The sequence below is a fragment of the Pogoniulus pusillus genome, chromosome 38, assembly GCF_015220805.1.
Source record: "Pogoniulus pusillus isolate bPogPus1 chromosome 38, bPogPus1.pri, whole genome shotgun sequence".
In the NCBI taxonomy this organism is placed as follows: domain Eukaryota; kingdom Metazoa; phylum Chordata; class Aves; order Piciformes; family Lybiidae; genus Pogoniulus; species Pogoniulus pusillus.
In genome coordinates, this window is record NC_087301.1 from 2,718,883 (window position 1) to 2,737,470 (window position 18,588).

An 18,588-nucleotide genomic window follows, 5' to 3' on the forward strand; every position below is an offset into this window, starting at 1 on the left:
ATGTTTGTCAGGCACAAAGGGGAGAACATTTGACCCACAGGCACACACAGAAATGTGAGAAGCCAGGAACTGGGCTCAGGGATTTGGACTTTCAAGAGACTGCTTCCTAGGTTCTGCAGCCAGAAGTCTCCTTCTCAGGGCGAGTCAGTTTGCTTGTGGGTTGAGTGCCAATATGCTCATTAAGATCACTTTTTCCTCTGAAATAGGAAGAGATGGAGAGTGCTGAGTACTGATCTCTGACCTCAGCCATCAGCTGCTTTAATCAAATTGCCTTTTGCAAACATCCCATCCCAAATCAGCCATCAGCTCCGGAATTAGCATCGCGCCTCTCGAGGCAGGAGGGATCTGAAAGCAGCGTCAGGAGATGAAGCCCATGCCCAATGAATTTCAAATCACACTCAGGATGAACTCAGCCATGTGCATGGCAGCCTAAAAGGCTGCAGGCTCTGCCTGCCTGGAGCAGCAGAGTTATTAATGGCTTACACTTGCCATTAAGAATGCAAAGCAGCTGCTTTGGCACCCAGGCTGCTCAGACGTCTCCTCGCATCCGTGAGCCATGTGATGGGTCAATAATTCACTCAGTGCCCACTGGAAGCCAGGAATGTCTGGCAAGGCAATTACACTTGTATAAAGAATTAGGGACAGGGGAGGAACTGAAGGATTGGAGCAGGGAAAGCTGTGCTGGTGAAATGTTAGCATAGGATCACAGGGTTGTTTTGGTAGGAAAAGACCTTTTGGCTCATCCAGTCCAACTGTCCTCTGAGTGTGCCAAGGCTGCTGCCAAACCATGTCCCTCAGCACCACATCTCTGCCTCTCTGAAACAGCTCCAGGGATGGGGATTGAGCTGCCTCTCTGGGGAGGCTTCCCAGTGTTTGAGAACCCCCTGAAGTTGAAACTAACTACTCCTTGTGATCTCCTGGGAGAAGACCTTGTACCAAAGCAGCTTTTCACAGGCTTACAGCAAGTCAGGGGTTGGAAGGGACCCAAAGAGAGTCCAACCCCCCTGCCAGAGCAGGAACCACACAGTTTAGCCCAGGGCACACAGGAACACATCCAGACAGGCCTGGAAAGGCTCCACACAAGGAGACTCCACAACCTCTCTGGGCAGCCTGTGCCAGGGCTCTGGGACCCTTCCAGCCAAGAAGTTCCCCCTTGTGCTGAGCTGGAAGCTCCTGTGCTGCAGCTTCCATCCATTGCTGCTTGTCCTATCCCAGGGAGCAGTGAGCAGAGCCTGTCCCCCTCTGCTGACCCTCAGCCCTCAGATAGTTATAGACATTGATTCAATCCCCTCTCAGTCTTCTCTTCTCCAGCCTAAGCAGCCCCAGGTCTCTCAGCCTCTCCTCCTCAGCAGTGCTCCTGTCCCTCATCATCCTCATAGGCCTCTGCTTGGACTTTCTCCAGCAGATCCCTGTCCCTCTTAAACTGAGGAGCCCAAAACTGAATGCAATACTCAAGATGAGGTCTCACCAGGGCAGAGTAGAGTGGGAGAAGAATCTCCCCTGAGCTGCTGGACACACTTTTCTTAACATACCCCAGGGTGCCATTGGATCTATTTTGTTCCTTCAGTACCTCCAGAGCATTTTTGTGCTCCTCTTGGGCACTGAGTGACCACAAACCCTTTCCCCAGCCATGTTACAAGCTACTTTAACAGTGCTGAGTGTCTGCTGTCAGCAATCTTCCTCACCCAGAGCTGGGTCCTTTTCAGGCTGGCAGGAAGCCACTCCTGGTGTAAGTTCACCAGTGCTTTGGGAAGGATGAGCACACAGGAGTGGAACCTTCTGGACACCAAGGTAATGCTAAGTACTGAGATTCTCTGGGGTCAGAGCAGGGTCAGAACTGCCTCTCTTCACTGGTGGCTTTGCCTTGGCTGGTGCCTCTCAACCTTTGGGGCTTCCACAGCAAGTCCTTTCTGCACACCGTGCTGGTGACTGAGACTTGACATTGCCAACCCGTGAGAATCGATGGTGAGTTAATGATTGAACCCCTTAAAGACTTCAGCAGAGGAAAACAGAACGAGAGGACAGGCAAAAGTGGCTCACATGACTCTGCCCATTCACCTGGTGGCTTTTAGGGGAGGTGTGCAGGCAGCACTGCCTCCCTTTGCCACCTTGTGCTGCAGCACAGCTCTGCTTTCAGGCAGCTGCTGATGGCAGCCATCCAGGCCAGAAGCCACTGCAGACCTCCTCCCATGCTCACAGTGCAGCAGCTTTGGTGATGGGGAGGAAAAGCAACCAGACAAAACCTGTCTTTCACCTCCTGGTTCTCTGCTCTCCAGAGACAAGGTGCCCAACATGCCTGCATGGCTCATTGAATTGGTTTGGTTGGCAAAGATCTTGCAGATCTTCAGGTCCAACTGCTGACCCAGCACTGCCAGGCCATTGCTAGACCATGTCCCCCAGCACCACACCTACATCCCAGTTCATCCCCTCCAGGGATGGGGACTCCACCACCACCCTTTGCAGCCTCTTCCAGGGTTTAAAAGTTCTTTCAGTGAAGAAATTGCTCCTCACACCCACCTTAAGTCTCCCCTGGTGCAACTGGAGGCTGTTTCCTCTTGTGCTATCACTTGTTCCTTGGGAAAAGAAACCAAAGCCACCTCACTCTGACCTCCTTTCAGGGAGTTGGAGCCTGAAGGTCTCCTCTCAGCCTCCTTTCCTCTAGGCTGAAAACCCCCAGTTCCCTCAGCTGCTCCTTGCCAGCCCTGTTCTCTGGATCTTCCATCAGCTTTGCTGCCGCTCTTCAGACCTGCTCCAGCACCTCAACGTCCTTCTTGGAGTGAGGGACTCAGGATGTTCCCTCAGGCTGCACTTATTTGCTCCATGAGAATTCTCTGTCAGAGTAAATGTGGTGGAGTCTAGCCCTGGATTTAGTCTGGCACTGCAAAACCAGCAAGGACTGGTGTTGTCCTTGGTGCCTGTGAAGTGGACATTGCTGGAGAGCTCTGGCAAGCTGCTTTGTCTGGACAGAGCTCTTTTACAAGTGCTGTGCTTCCAGCAAGTGGCAGAAAGGGAGAGGCTGGGCCAGAGCTGGCCTCTTGCCTCCGTGGCACACAGGGCAGGAGGAGAAGCTGCTTCCCTAAGCTCACCAAAACCTCCCAGATGTTTGCACCTGAGATGTGTCATTTGCTCTCCAGGCAGCTGAAGCTTTTAGACTCCACTAAACACACTCCTGGATTAATTGTGTGCAGCACTGCTACACTCACAATTAATTCAGGAGAGGTCCAGCTCTCTTTAGCAGTCTTTGATTCTGATCTAAGCAGCCAGACAGGATGCTGCAACCCTCATCCCCTCCCAGCAGGCACATTCCTGCTCTACCCAGGGCAGCTAAGAGAGGAGCAAATGAGCTGTGCTAACCAAAGGTCTTGGTGGCAAAGCAACCAGCAGATAATAAACCACAGGGCTGAGGGGTTTGCTTTGCTTCCCTAATGAAATAAAAGGGGGTTTATCAGGTATTAGGAATTGGATGTCTCACACCCTTTGTTCTGAGGCAGCTCATCCCAAAGAAAGGGCTGAAAGAAGATCTGAGTTTTGAAAAGACCTGAAGAGGACTGAAAAAAAGCAGCTTTTAGCTCTGTATCCCCTTTCTTCTCCCTAAGCTTCTTAGAACTTCATCTCAATCCCTAACAAAGATGTGCTTCCAACAAAAAGCTGGGGGGTCAGTGGGCTGCTTTTCATTTCCCTCCCTCCCCCTCATGGTTTGGTCCTACCAGCTTTGCTCACAGACAGCTGGAGGGGAAAAAAGCAGCCAGGGTCTCAGAAGTGGAGTGAAACAGCAGGTGAGAGAACTTTGTTCTTGTCAGGCCCCCATCAAACATTAAACCCTTTCCCTCGCTGATCTCCTCAAGGGCTGCACATGGCTGGGATTAAAGCCATTGCCCTGGATCCACGTGCTCTGCACACAGGACTTGCCCACAGAGCAATTCAAGCCTCTGGTCGTGGTCGTGTCCCCCCTCGGGATGATTGAAAGCAAGTGAGAGCCAAGAGGAGCACTGAGGGAGAGGTCTGGGTGAGCAGAGGAGCTGCAGCTGGTAGGTAGCCGCCAAGAGCTGGGCCGGTTGTCCTTAGGGACTTGCAGGAGCTCCGAGGAAGATGCAGGAAGGCAGTGGTTAAAAGCTGGATCCGTGGGCAGTGGTCAAGTATTTCGGGTGGAGGGACTGACAGATGAGTTGGATAAGGAACCCACGAGGGGGAGCACAGAACGCTTGGAAGGGACCTCCGGAGCTCGCCCAGTCCAACCCTCCCGCTAAGGCAGGGCCACCCAGAGCAGCTTTCCCAGGATCACAGCATCCCGATGGGGTTTGAATGACTCCAGAGAAGGAGACTCCACAACCTCTTGGGACAGCCCAGTAAGGATGTTCCTCCTCACCCTTTGGATGGAACTTCTCCTGCTGCAGCCTGTGCCTGTCGCTGGGCACCACTGAGCCTTTCTGCTTGCTGCGGAGGGCAAGCCTGGAGCGGGGAAGTGGAGCTCCTTGCTTTCCTGGCTAACCTTGACATGCCATCTGTATTCACTGAGGCGCTGGGATGCTAAATGCCCGCGGTTTAAGAACCCACCCCCTCTAAAGGCATTCTGCCTGGGGGCAGCAGCAGCAGCAGCCCTGCAGCAGAGGATTTCACACGAGGCAGCACTCTTGGGTGGGTTGGAGCAGGAAGCAGAGCCTGGTAAATATTAGCCAAGATGTAGCTGGGTTACCTTTGCTGATTTGAACTGAAAGGACTCCGAGTGCTGCATTATATAACTGCCTTTACATAACCTCCTCCAGACACTTCTGCGATGTGCTCGCAGCAGGCTGATGCGGGAGGGACTTTTTCCCCCCCCTCCTCCTCCCGCTGAAGCAAATCAACACACTTCAGTCGTGTGTGTGGGAGCCCAAAAGATCTGTTGAAGGGAGAATTCTTTTGTCGTGCTGCCTGGGGAAGAGTGTAATTCTGCTGCCTCTCTGATCTGCTTGGGGGCAGCTTAAGCAGGGCTTGTAAAACAGCCTCTGAGGGGGGCCCGGAGGTTTAAAGAGGCAGGAAGAGAAGGGGAAGATTGGGGGATCTATTTTCAAGGGTGCAGTCTGATGACCATGATGATGAGCTTGCTGTCATGAAGTCATTTTGGTTGGAAAAGACCTTTAAGATAGAGTCCAACCATTCCCTAACTCTACCAAGTGCTAAACTCTATCTCTCAGCACCACATCTCTGTGGCTTTTTGACACCTCCAGTGGTGGGGATTCAGCCACCTCCCTGGGCAGCCTATGCCAGTGTTAGAGAGGGAGGTGGTGGTCCCTGGAGGTGTTCAAGCCAAGCCTGGATGAGGCACTTAGTGCCATGGTCTGGTCGATTGGCCAGGGCTGGGTGCTAGGTTGGGCTGGCTGAGCTTGGAGCTCTCTTCCAACCTGCTTGATTCTATGATTCTGATGCCTTCAGGGAAGAAGTTTCTAATACCCAACCTAAACCTCCCCTGGTGCAACTTGAACCTATTTCCTCCTATCTCTTCTGTGACTGTGTTTGCCAAATTCTATGACCAGATCCACAGTTAGGGCTCAACAAATGTCCTCTGAAGGCTGAGCTGGATCTAGCAGAAAAGCAGCAGCAATTTATCACCACCTCTAGCACAGGAAGATGAGAGTGGTAGAAACCAGAATTTGCCTTCACATTTCTCCCTTTGACATCTACTCACTGGGCTGGACTACATCTCCAGAGATCCATTCCAACCCCTTCCACTCTGTGACTCCATGACCTGCTGTAGCTCACCTATGCCAAAGGTCTGAGTGTGCAGAGTGACATCTCCCACACTCCTTCCTTGTGGAAAAGGACAAAAGGAATGCTGGTGCCAGCTGAATCTTAGAATGGTTCAGGTTGGAAGGGACCTCAGAGCTCAGCCAGTTCCAACCTCCTGCCATAGGCAGGGACACATCCCACTAGAACAGGTTGCTCAAGGACTCATCCAAACTGGTCCTGAACACCTTCAGGGAGGTTGTGGAGCACAGAAGCACCCAATGTGATCTTTGATCACATTGGGTGCTTCTGTGCTCCACAACCTCCCTGGGCAACCTGTGCCAGTGTCTCAGCACCCTCACTGCAAAGAGCCCTTTCCTAACATCCAGTTTCAGTCTCCCCTCTGCCACTTCAAACCCATTCCTCCTCCTGGCATTACCAAACCTTATCAATAGTCCCTCCCCAGCCCTCCTGGAGCCCCCTTCAGATCCTGGAAGGCCACTCCAAGGTCTCCTCAAAGCCTTCTCCAGGCTGCACAGCCCCAACTCTCTCAGCCTGTGCTCACAGCAGAGCTGCTGCAGCCCTCTGAGCATCTTGGTGGCCTCCTCTGCACTGGCTCCAACACTTCTATGTCCTGCTTGTGCTGGGGGCTCCAGAACTGCACCCAGGACTCCAGCTGGGGCCTAAGCAATCTGATCTAGTCGGGAATGCCCTGGCTCACTGCAGGGTGGGTTGGACTAGATGAGCTTTAGAGGTCCATTCCAACTCAACGCATTCTATGATGACACCTCCTGCCTCTGTCTCCACTCACTCAGCTAAGCAGAGGACAACATTACCAGCTGACTGACTCAAAGCTTTCTGAGCAAGCCCAAGTGGCTGTTTTTGGCTGGAATGCTCCTTAGGCAAAGAACTGGCAATGTCCTCACCCTTACTGCATCCCCACCCTGCCCCTCCCCGATCAGCTGAGGGAAAACATGCAAATGACCCAGCTTTTTCCTAAACAGGAGTCCCAAAACCTCCTCAGGGTTAACTTCTTGCCTGCAGGCATAACCCAGAGCTGCGTTACCCACGAGGTTTGCTGTTCCTTGCTCCCCAGAGCGCCGCCAGCAGAGGGAATGTTCAGCTACCTGCGGAAGCGCTTCAGCAGGCACCTCCGGGAGCGCAGCCGGCGCAGAGCCAGGCTGGTCTCCAAAGATGGGAGGTGCAACATAGAGTTTGGCAACGTGGAGCAGTCGAGGTTTGTCTTCTTGGTTGACATATGGACCACCATCCTGGACCTCAGGTGGAGGTACAAAATGACTATCTTCATTTCAGCCTTCTTAGGCAGCTGGTTTCTCTTCGGTCTCCTCTGGTACGTCGTGGCCTACATCCACAAGGACCTGCCAGAGTTCAACCCTTCCATCAACCATACTCCTTGCGTGGAGAACATCAACGGCCTCACTTCAGCCTTCCTCTTCTCCCTGGAGACTCAGGTCACCATCGGCTACGGCTTCAGGTGCGTCACGGAGCAATGCGCCACTGCCATCTTCCTGCTCATCTTCCAGTCCATCCTGGGGGTCATCATCAACTCCTTCATGTGTGGAGCCATCCTGGCCAAGATATCCAGGTCCAAGAACAGGGCCAAGACCATCACCTTCAGCAGGAATGCAGTCATCAGCAAGCGTGGGGGCAAGCTCTGCCTCCTCATCCGGGTGGCAAACCTCAGGAAGAGCCTGCTGATTGGCAGCCACATCTACGGCAAGCTCCTCAAGACCACCATCACCCCAGAAGGAGAAACCATCATCCTGGACCAGGTCAACATCGAGTTCATCGTCGATGCTGGCAACGAGAACCTCTTCTTCATCTCGCCGCTAACCATCTATCACGTCATAGACAAGAACAGCCCCTTCTTCCACATGGCAGCAGAGACCATCCTGCAGCAGGACTTTGAGCTGGTGGTCTTCTTGGATGGCACCGTGGAAGCCACCAGCGCCACCTGCCAAGTGAGGACATCCTACATCCCAGAAGAGGTGCTCTGGGGGTACCGCTTCGCTCCCATCGTGTCCAAGACCAAAGAAGGGAAATACAGAGTAGACTTCCAGAACTTCAGCAAGACAGTGGCTGTGGAGACTCCTCACTGTGCCTTCTGCCTCCACACCGAGAGAGAAGCCAAAGCCCAAGAGAAGAGAGGCTTTGACAACCCTGGCTTTGTCCTGTCTGAAGTTAACGAAACCACTGACACCAAAATGTAGTTCCAGAGGTCTGTGGCACTGCCTTTTCCCCAGCCCCCTCCCATCATGAATTCAGTCGTGAGAGGATGAACAGCTTAGTCAAACAAAAAAACCAAAACAGGTTTTCTTTGCTCCAAAAGCAGCGTTTTGCTTCTCAAAAGCCTCAAATCAAAGAGGAAGCAGAACACCAATGATCTCCAGACCACTATTTAACTACACTCTCTCTAGTTCATAAGATTGCTGTTTTGATACCTAAGAGACATCTTACGAAGCTGCTGTGTTGGAATGGCCAACTCACTTCAGCTCCCAGAGCTCCTGAAGGGCCTGGAAAGGTAGGGAGAAACTGCAGGCCATGCTAAAGGCACGCAGCTGTTGGAAGGAGAACATGAAGGGGAGAGACAGAAGGCAAAGCTAAAGAAACCTGAGGGACTTCTGAGCCAAAACCTCAACATAAATGCCTGTTTCTGGTTGCCAAAGTCCTGGAGGAGAGCAGAGCCTGGCTCCAGAGCCCCCGGGCGCGAGAGCAGAGCCTGGCTCCAGAGCCCCTGAGTACTTCTGAACTGATTCTTTCTTTGAGGCTCCAGGAATGGAGCTTTCAGGGGTGCTGCATGCTTAGGAAGCTGGAAGAAACAAAGCTTTGGGCCCCTCTGCTGCATTCAGAGCTGTGTCAAATGCAGCTTCCCTCCTGTGAAAGCCTTTGAGTCCTCTTAGGGAAAAAGCCAAAGGAGAAGTGGGGATAAAACACCCCAAAATAACAAACACCCATGGAAAAGTAGAGACCTGCTGAGGGAGAAGAGGAATTTTACAGCTTACTCCTGCCTCCCTTTGCAGATATTCTTCTCTGCCCTGTGCCAGGAGCTGGCTGACTGTGAAAGGAGGAAACATCTGAGGACAACTGTCCAGAAATGAGCCACAGTGAGGAGCTGAAGAACACACTGATAGCTTCCCCCCTGGCAGAGGAGCAATCCACTGGGAGGAGAGAGGAAATCCACAGCTCTAGAGGCATCCCCACAGCTCAAACACAGATTTGCCTTTTCCTTCGAGGCTTGCTTAAAACAAAAACACAGCACAGGAACCTCCCACCAGAACCAGCTCCTAACTGTGCATCTCACCCCAGCAGAGTGCACTCCCCTGTTCTGCTCAGTGGCAGATGAGCTGTAGTGGATATTTGCCCTGTATCATCTCCAGCACTGGAGTCTCACACCCAGCAAGAAGCTTCAGTAACTCTTTGTGGTGAATTTCCACTTCCTCACAGCCTTTTTTAACTCCCCCTCCCCAGCCAGCTCATTTGTCAGGCTTGAGTTGCAGACCAAAGAAAGGGGGAGTTTGGGGTGAGGTCTCAGTGATGCCTCTTAGCTCATCTCTTTTCCTCCTGGTGGTGAAAGGTGCTGGGCTGAGCAGGTTTCGAAGGGCAGAGTGAAGCAGGTCAAGGTGAAGCTGTTCTGCAGGTGAGCATAATGTGAGTGTGGAAATTGAGCTCTGGGAACCAAGCACTCAGGTCTCAGCCCCAGGCAAGCCCTAATCATTTTGTTAGAGGGTGACCTGCAGGAAGGCAGCTCTGCAGAGGAGCTGGGAGTGCTGGTGGACAGCAGGCTGCCCATGAGGCAGCAGTGTGGCCCTGTGGCAAAGGAGGTCTCCTGGGGGAGCATGCAGAAGAGTGTGGCCAGCAGGTGAAGAGAGGTTCTCCTTCCCCCTCTACTTCGGTGAAGCTGCACCTGGAGTATTGTGCTCAGTTCAAGAGGGACAAGGAACTGCTGGACAGTGTCCAGCAGAGGACCACAAGGATGCTGGTGGGACTGAGGCATCTCTTACGAGTTGAGGCTGAGAGCCCTGGGGCTGCTCAGCCTGGAGAAGAGCAGCCTGAGAGGAGATCTTCCTTTAGCTCTTGCTGAGCATTGAGGTGGAGGGCAAGAGCATGGGGCCAGACTCTTCTCAGGGGTGATAGAACAAGGGGCAGTTGGCACAAACTAGAAGCCAGGAAATTTCACTTGGATTTAATGAGAGAATTCTCTGGGGTGAGGATGCAGAGCCCTGGAGCAGGCTGCCCAGGGGGGTTGTGCAACCTCCTTCTCTGGAGAGCTTCCAACCCTGCCTGAATCTTCTGATCCTGGGGAAACTGCTGTGGGTGCCCCTGCTTTAGCAGGGTGGTTGGACTGGGTCAACTGCACAAGCCCCTTCCAACCCCTACCACTCTGTGATTGTATCTCAGATTTGCCATCTGTCCTGTGTGACAAAGTACTTCATGCTGTACAGAGAGCCATCTTATGAGCAATGATGTCACTAAAGCACTTTAAAACCAGCTTGAAGCCATTGCAGCCCTTCCTCTCTTCAATGCACCACTGTTACACCCCTCTTCACTCCTAGGGGGAAGAGTCAACACAGAAATGCTCATTCTCACCCCACACCATGGCTAGAGCTATGGGATGCTGGGACCACCAGCTGAAACCTCTGAGGTAACCCAGGTATCTCCCAGAGTTTTGGGTGCAGTGGTCCTGCAGCCTTGCAAGATGACCACTGCCAAAATGCTTTTCTCACCAGCAGCCCTCCCATAGCTGCTGCTCCATTTCCCTTATAGGCTTCCTGGAGGGTTGCCCTGTGTGTGACTTCCCTAGAAAGCCATGCTGCTGGTCTTTAAGGCTTAGAAGTTATATCTCTTACCCCTGGGAGGAGAGGAGCACCAAGATGCCCTTAAGTAAAGTAGGAAGATGTTTGTGCTGTGCAAAACTGAAGAGGGAATCCATTTGAAAGGTCAAATGCAGCTATGCAGCAAGGAGATAGAAGAGACTCCTGGTTTAAGTAAAGCTGTTGTGGGGGTGTTAGTGCTAGGGGAAGGCAAAATAATCAGCTGCTACTCCAGTGCCTGCCCAAGGAGGGGTGCACCTGGTAGAACATCCCCCAGGGTTTAAAGGATCCTCAAATAAAACACTTTCAAGGCCTTGCCCTTGGAATGCCACCTCAAGAGCTTAACCCTCAGATTTCTTCACAGAAGCATAAGATAATTTGGCTTGGAAGGGATGGTAGAGATTCTCTGGCCCAAGCATCTGCCTGCATGGGCACTACCTTCCTTCTGCCCCACATCTCTACAGCACAAGCAGGGGAGGGGGAGTTGTTACCCTGTGTCTGGAAGTACCAAGTGCCACCACAGCTCAAACAGGATGACCAGCAGTTGTCCACCCTATTCTGACTGCCCCACCTGCCTCTAAAGCAAGTTGACACAGCCATGGCTGAGCTACCAAGCTTGGAGGGAGATCATACTGGGACCCAACTGGGAATCTGGGCCCAGAACCCTCCAGCCATGAGCCTCTTGCTGACTGTCACTTCAGGAAACGCCTGCCAGCCCTGCACCAAGCAGGAGGCAGAGCCTGTAGTGGGAGCCCAGCAGCAGCAGAACAATGAGTGGAATTTCCTCTTGCTGTCCAGAGAGAGCTGTTTGTCACCAGGGAGATAAAGAACCAGGGCAGGCAAGAAAAGGGTTATCAGGAGCCATGCTGCACGCTGTGCCACTCAGGGCAGCTTCCAGAGGAAGTCTATTTTGGGGGCTGCCACCCCCAGTGCCATTAAAAGAAAGTTCAGTTAAGAGCATGAAAATAAATTTAATCTTGCTGAGCAGAAGTGGCTGGAGAGAGCCACAGACCTGATACTGGAAAACAGAGGCTGGTTCCTTCAGCCACGGCGTGGCTTTGTCATGGGATCAGCCAGGTTGGGAGAGAGCTCCAAGCTCAGCCAGCCCAACCTAGCACCCAGCCCTGCCCAGGCAACCAGACCATGGCACTAAGTGCCCCAGCCAGGCTTGGCTTCAACACCTCCAGCCACAGCCACTCCACCACCTCCCTGGGCAGCCCACTCCAATGCCAATCACTCTCTCTGCCAGGAACTTCCTCCTAGCATCCAGCCTAGACCTGCCCTGGCACAACCTGAGGCTGTGTCCCCTTGTTCTGTTGCTGGGTGCCTGGCAGCAGAGCCCAACCCCACCTTTTGCATCTCCAGCACCTTCCTCTCAAGCCTTATTCTTCTCTCCCTGCCCAGCCAGTTTGCAGGTTGCCCATACTGGTGCAGCCACCATTAGTCCTCTCCACACAGGGCACCATGCAAGATGCCACCATGCTAGCAGAGGGCTGAAGTCCTGTCTCTCCAGGAGGAGAGAGCAGACCTTGCATTTGCTGCTGGGTTAAGGTCTGGAGGATGCAGCTGTGGAAGCATCCAGCGAGCAGCGAGGCTTGGCAGTAACACATCTGCACTGAGCCTAATTTATCTCCTGGCTTCACAAACATCATCTTTCCTCTGCTGTCTGTCTTTCAGAGATTCATTCAAGCTGTGCATAATGTCTCAGTCAGTTGGAAGAGGGTTTTGCCCTCCTGCTGGCAGATGAATAAGGCATCCTGCTGGCTGCTGGAGAAAGGGCTGTGAATTAAGACAACTGTTTGGAATGAAGTGACATGTGCTGGGTAGCTGCCTCCACCCGGGTTTGGGTAGGAATTGGTGAGGACAGACCCCTAAATAACAACAGCAGTTTAGAAAGCCCAACCTGTGCAGGCACTCGTGTGGCTGGGGCACGGCAGAGCACTGCTGGCTAGCTCCTGGGTGACTTTCTGCATGCACACACTTCCTTGTCAGCTCAACTCCTCGCCCCTAAGCCAGTCCACAGCATGCAAAGCCCCAATAGAAGTGACAGCAGCTGAGGTGCCATATCCTCCTCCCTCTCCCCAGACCATCTGATGTGGTTAGACCCATGAGAATTCAGCTGGGGAGAGACTTTTCTCCCCTTTCTCTTTTATTTGAGAGTCATTTATCCCCTTCACCCCCTCCTCGAGCTGTCACCATGCTGGCCCAGTTCCTGCTCCTCACACAGACAAGGAGGAAGCACAGCAGGGCAGGAGGAACATGAACAGGGCCCTCACTGAGGCAGGGTTGGGGGAAGCTGAGCAAGGTGTTCCACCCTCTGGTGAATCTGTGCCTACAGCTCCTTGCTGCAGCCTGAGGAGCCTCTCTAACACCATCACTGGTCCTAAATCATGTAGAACCACCCTGTGATGTCACTGGAAGAAGAGTGAGGAGGGCTAAAGCCTTCTCTCCATAGCTGCTAGAACACACAATATGTTTCCTGAGGCCACGTTGACACTCCTGTAGTGGGAGCATCTGCCTGGGGAAGCTTAAGACTGGAGCAGGCTCACAGGCAGCAATTCTCCCTACTCCAGGGAGGCAGGCAAGCAAGAGGAGGCTGGAAACAAAACAACCTCACCTCACATGTCAGTTTCACAGAACCATTTTGCTTAGAAGACACCTTCAAAGTTATCAAGTCCAACCCTCAGCCCCACACTGCCAGGTCACCACTAAACCATATCCCTCAGCACCACATCTCCATGGCTTTGAAGCCCCTCCAGGGATGGGAACTCCACCACTGCCCTGGGCAGCTTGTCTGAGGGCTTGACAACCCTTTGGGGGAATCACAGAACCATCCACTTTGGCAAAGCCCCCCAGGAGCACCAAGTCCGACCTAGAACCCTACTCTACAAGATCCACCTTAAACCATAGCCCTAAGCACCACATTCAAAGCACCCTTAAACACAGCCAGGCTGGGTGACTCCAGCACCTGCCTGGGCAGCTCATTCCAGTCCCTGACCACTTTCTCCATGAAAAAATTCTTCCTAATGTCCAATCTAAACCTCCCCAGCCTCAGCTTGAGGTCATTTCTCTTGTTCTGGCTCCAATTACCTGTGAGAAGAGCCCAGCAGCAGCCTCCCCACAATGTCCCTTCAGGTAGTTGTAGACAGAAGGAAGAAATTGTTATTGGAGGTGAGGAGGAAGTTGTTGAGCAGGAGAGTGGTGAGAGGCTGGAATGGGCTGCCCAGGGAGGGGGTTGGGGCCCCATGGCTGGAGGTGTTTAAGGCCAGGCTGGCTGAGGCTGTGTGCAGCCTGCTCTAGGGTAGGGTGTCCCTGGGCATGGCAGGGGGTTGGAACTGGCTGCTCCTTGTGCTCCCTTCCAACCCTGACTGATTCTACGATTCCATTCGTGCACAACCTAAACCTCCCCAGCCCATGTGCACGCTGCTAGGCAGATCTGAAGTACCCAAGTCCATGCTCCCCAAGCAAGCCGCGCAGGGCTCCCACGGCTCTGGTACGACAGCGCTGCAGGGGTCAGGGAGGCTCAATCAAAGGGTCTCCAAAGTGTCTTCTCCGCTGCTGCCGCTGGGGGGCAGCCTTTACCGCCGCATGCACCACCCAGCGCCGCCGCCAGCCCCAGCACCCCCTCGGCAGCGCTGCGAGCTCCGCAGCTCCGGGCAGCCCAGAGCCGGAGTTTATTGGGACTGTGCCTTGTTTCATCACACGAGGTTTAATGCTCTTAGTGACTCGGGTTTGGCACCAGCGTTGCTGCTGCTGGGATATTTTTAGCTCCCTCGCTTGAAGCGTTGGGGGACTGAGTTGGAGGCGATGTGTAAGTGGAGGGCTGGGGGTTGTAAACGTCACGGCTGGAGGGGCACCTAAAGCCCCTTTAAGGGAGTCTGCAGTAGGTGAGGTGGGTCTAGGGAGGCCTATATGCCATACGTGACTGCAAGCAGCTCATCTAGCATATACCGCGCAGGTGACTTCGGGCGGCTCAATCAGCCTCAGCTTCCCCAGCTGTTAAAGCAGCACCACCCCAAGGCACCTCGGAGAAGAGTTGAGACTCAACTCCCTGTTAGTTTTGCAGCAGTGCCCAGAAGCGTCTGTTCAGCTGAAGCCCTCCTGTGACTTGGAAGCGTTCCTGGTACATTACAGAGCCTACAGAAAGCCATGCAAAGGATTTTTTGCCACCACAGCAGCGTTTGGACTGCCAGTCCCTCACTTCACAGCATCCAGAAGCCCCAGATTACATCCCACCACATCCCTCTGCCAGGAGCTCTGCAAACACCATCCTCAGCCTGTTAATCCTTACGGGGCTCCCCCTGCAAAACACCAGGAGGCCACCAGCCCCAAGCCTGGAGCCACCTCCTCATATTCCCAAGCCCAGACAGAACCACCCCTTCCCCAGCACATCCAGCACTCACTGCCTCTGAGACCTGACAGAATTCAGCACACCACACACAGGCCACCGAGCAACAGAATCACCATGGGTCGTAGCCCAAGACAGGACTCCCTCACCCCAGAGGGGTCATAGGAGGGAGTGGAGGGCAAGATGGGAGGGACAAATCCCCTGACCAGTTTCATTAAGGGATAGAAAATCTACTCACCCTGGGCAGGAGGCTCTGAAGGGAAGCAACTTGTGCAAGACCCTGGGTGACCACTGCCACCAGCACAGCCCTTGCAGCAGAGGAGATTCCTTTGGCTCACACGGAGGGCTCTGCAGCAGCAGGGGAGGTAGAGAAGATCCCGCGTCAAACTTTACAGCTCCAGGAGACAGAAAGCCAGGGAAAAGCCAAAGCAAACAGCAAAGTTTGCAGCAGTTCCTGGAAAGGAAGATCCAAGGTCTCATGTTGAAATAGCTGAGCAGCAAACTCCCAGAGTCCTGAGGCTGTGCCTCCTCCTTTAGCAAGGAGAAACGAAGATCTTCATCCTCCTTCCCCCGCAGCCAGGCTCTCTCTGATACCACCTCGTTAAGCTGCTTTCTTTGTTCTGCCTTCACAGGTGAAGCTGATAATGCATTCCCCCAGGGGAGGGCACGAGGGGCTTGGTGATCCTCTGCCTTCACAGGTGCAGATCATAAAGCACTCCCCCAAAAAAGGGCACCGGGGGCGTGGTGATCCTCTGCCTTCACAGGTGCAGAGCATAATGCACTCCCCCGGGGGGGCACGAGGGGCCTGGTGACCACTGGGAATGAACTGCTCAGCTAGCCCTGGTTCCAAAGGCAGCTGAGTATCCTGGGCAGCTGCGCTTGGAGGCAGAGAAGGTTTTCTGCTGTCCTGTTGGACTCACGGCCCAGGGCCATGTGATCCCAGCCATCTGCTGGGTGAGCTTTCTGATTTAAGCCTGAAACACTTGAATTCCTTCTGCCTTGTGCTCCTGGGAAAAGCCAAAGTGGGGAGGAAGAAGTAGCATTAGCCCTGTCAGAGTCCTTGTTTATTTTCTCTCAGTGTGTCCCAGGAAGATGGGCTGGGAGGGAGAGCTCCCTGTTATCGACCCAGCATGGCAAAGTCAGGCTGATGTCAGGGGGTACAAATGGGGGTCCTGTGTGTTATTTGTTCTTTCCCTAAGGATTAGAAACTATTAAGGTCTTAAGGAGATGCTTAAAAAGTGCATGGGAAGTGTCCCACCAGCCTGAGGCTGTCTGGCATGCTGCTATGAGATATCTTTACTTCAGGATCTCTGTTCCATGGGAATGCAGCTTACAGTGGGCACCAAACTATGGCTACAGACAACTATTAGCCAATACCAGCACAGATTAACTTCAGCCCTAAGGAGAGGGATGAAAAGAGACAGAGAGAACCTGAGCTATGGCTGCTGCTGATCAACTTCCACCTCAATCTGGGCTCCTGCCCTCTGTCAGCCTCCAGATCCTGCCTTCAGAATCTCTGCACTCTGGCATCACTCAGATCCTGCCTTCAGGTTCTCAGCACTCTGGCATCACTCAGATCCTCCCTTCAGAATCTCTGCAGTCTGGCAGCCTTCAGATCCTGCCTTCAGAATCTCTGCACTCTGGCAACCTTCAGCTGCTGCCTTTAGGTGGCTTTGTACCAGCTCATTCTTCAGAATTCCCTTTTGCTGGCAGCTAGGCAGGGACAGTAGTTAAAGCAAATGATATTTCTCTTGATGATGTATCCACACATCGAGCCTGGACAGCACTAAAGTGAAACACAGCAGAGATAAGGACCAAAACATTCACTTCTGTGATTAAATTGGGCACCTACAGCTGGACACCCAGAGAGGAGAGCTCTGTGGTGGCTGAACATGCTAACACCTCCCATTCTCAGAGCCCTGCCTTGCTAATCAAGGTAGCAGCAGCTGTTGCACCAGCAATGTAGCAACAGAAGGTAGTGTGTGGAGGAAGGAGGTGATGTGCTTGGGCAGTTGTGTTCTTGCAAGGGTTTTTGGATGTGGCAGGCACTGAGCTGGCTCTCAGGACCACCATGTGTCTGCAGCATCACAGGAAGTGCCTTTGCCTGACCTTTAGCCACGCTCAGAAGATTCCTTGGCAGCTCTTGTTTGTGCAGCCTCTGAGTCCATCTCAGGAATGCTTTGGAGCTTTCCCTTTGGAAGGTTTTGGGGAGAGGTGAGAGGCACAAGCAGGCTGCTATCACGCACAGCATTGCCCTCAGACGACCTGTCAGTGGCTTCTTGAACACCCATTTGAGGTGGTTGAATCCCCAGCCCTCGAGGTGTTCAAAAAGCACAGAGATGTGGGGGGAGAGGACGACACACACCACCAAGCACCAGATTGGGTAGTTAGATAATGGTTGGACTCAATGATCTCAAAGGTCCTTTCCAACCCAAATAGTCCTATGGATCTATGATTCTAGATCAGGTATGAGGAGGCTGCATGTCCTGGCTCCTGGCACAGTGCTGAGACCACGCTGCTGCTCCCAGCTCTGCCACTGTCCTCGTGGGAGACGCTTCACCTTCTCCAGCTTTGCCTGCTCCACCACTTTCTGCCTCTCTCTCTTCCTGAACAGAAGGTGGAGGCTGGCTTTGTGCTTTAACCACTTCAATAACTACCTTGGGTCTGATAAGTGCTGGCACCAGAGAGACAAATTCATAGAATTACAGAATCATAAATCACAGAACCACAAATCATAGAACTGTAAATCACAGAACCATAGAACCACAGAATCACAGAACCATAAACCATAGAATCACAGAATGGTTTAGGTTGGAAGGGATATCAAAGCTCAGCCAGTTCCAACCCCCCAGCATAGGCAGGGACACCTCCCACTAGAACAGGTCACTCAAGACCTCATCCAACCTGGCCTTAAACACCTCCAGGGAGGGAGCATCCACAATCTCCCTGGGCAACCTGTGCCAGTGTCTCACCACTCTCACTGTGGTGAGACATCCAGTTTCAATCTCCCCTCTGCCAGTTTAAAACCATTCCTCCTCCTGTCATCAGGAGACTTTGTCAATAGTCCCTCCCCAACCTTCCTGGAGCCCCCTTCAGATCCTAGAAGGCCACCCCAAGTTCTCCTCCAAGCCTTCTTTTCTCCAGGCTGCAGAGCCTCAACTCTCTCAGCCTGTCCTCAGAGCAGAGCTGCTGAAGTCCTCTGAGCATCTTTATGGCCTCCTCTGGACTGGCTCAAACAGTTCCATGTCCTTCTTGCATTGTTGGCTCCAGAGCTGCACACAGGACTCCAAGTGGGGTCTGAGGAGAGAGAGCAAGGCAAGAATCCCCTCCCTTGCCCTGCTGCCCACACTGCACTTGCTGCATAGAATTGCAAATAGTAGAACCACAGAATCATAAATCCTAGAACCACAGAAGCAGGATCTATGATCCTGTGAACCCAAACCATTCTCTGATTCTACTCTCAGAGGAACAAGACTTCTCATACATTGTTACAACTGGGCAAAACAAAGATCACACAAAACAAATCATACAAACTCTCAGGATCTGCTTTAAAGAGTCATTATTGCCCTGAACCATCGAACCACAGAATCCTGGAATGGTCTGGGTTGGAAGGGACCTCCAAAGGTCATCTAATCCAACCCCCTCTGTAGTAAACAGAGGCATCCTCAACTAGCTCTGGAATAAGAGGTCAAAACTTGTTTATGG

General features: G+C 52.9%; 1 protein-coding gene and 2 long non-coding RNA genes across 3 annotated transcripts; 2 read left to right on the forward strand and 1 right to left on the reverse strand.

Moving 5' to 3' along the window:
* Nucleotides 1-44: 44 nt before the first annotated feature.
* Nucleotides 45-15,470, reverse strand: LOC135191082 (uncharacterized). The gene is made up of 2 exons (XR_010308725.1): nt 15,122-15,470; nt 45-197 (listed from the first exon to the last, which is right to left on the reverse strand). It is a non-coding gene; the product is annotated as an uncharacterized LOC135191082 (long non-coding RNA).
* Nucleotides 6,819-8,002, forward strand: KCNJ1 (potassium inwardly rectifying channel subfamily J member 1). The gene has a single exon (XM_064173062.1). The coding sequence runs from the start codon at nt 6,819-6,821 to the stop codon at nt 7,932-7,934; it is 1,116 nt and encodes a 371-aa protein (XP_064029132.1). The 3' UTR covers nt 7,935-8,002.
* LOC135191083 (uncharacterized) lies at nt 15,108-17,335 on the forward strand. Its single transcript, XR_010308726.1, has 2 exons — nt 15,108-15,837; nt 16,189-17,335. It is a non-coding gene; the product is annotated as an uncharacterized LOC135191083 (long non-coding RNA).
* The last annotated feature ends 1,253 nt before the right edge of the window (nt 17,336-18,588 follow it).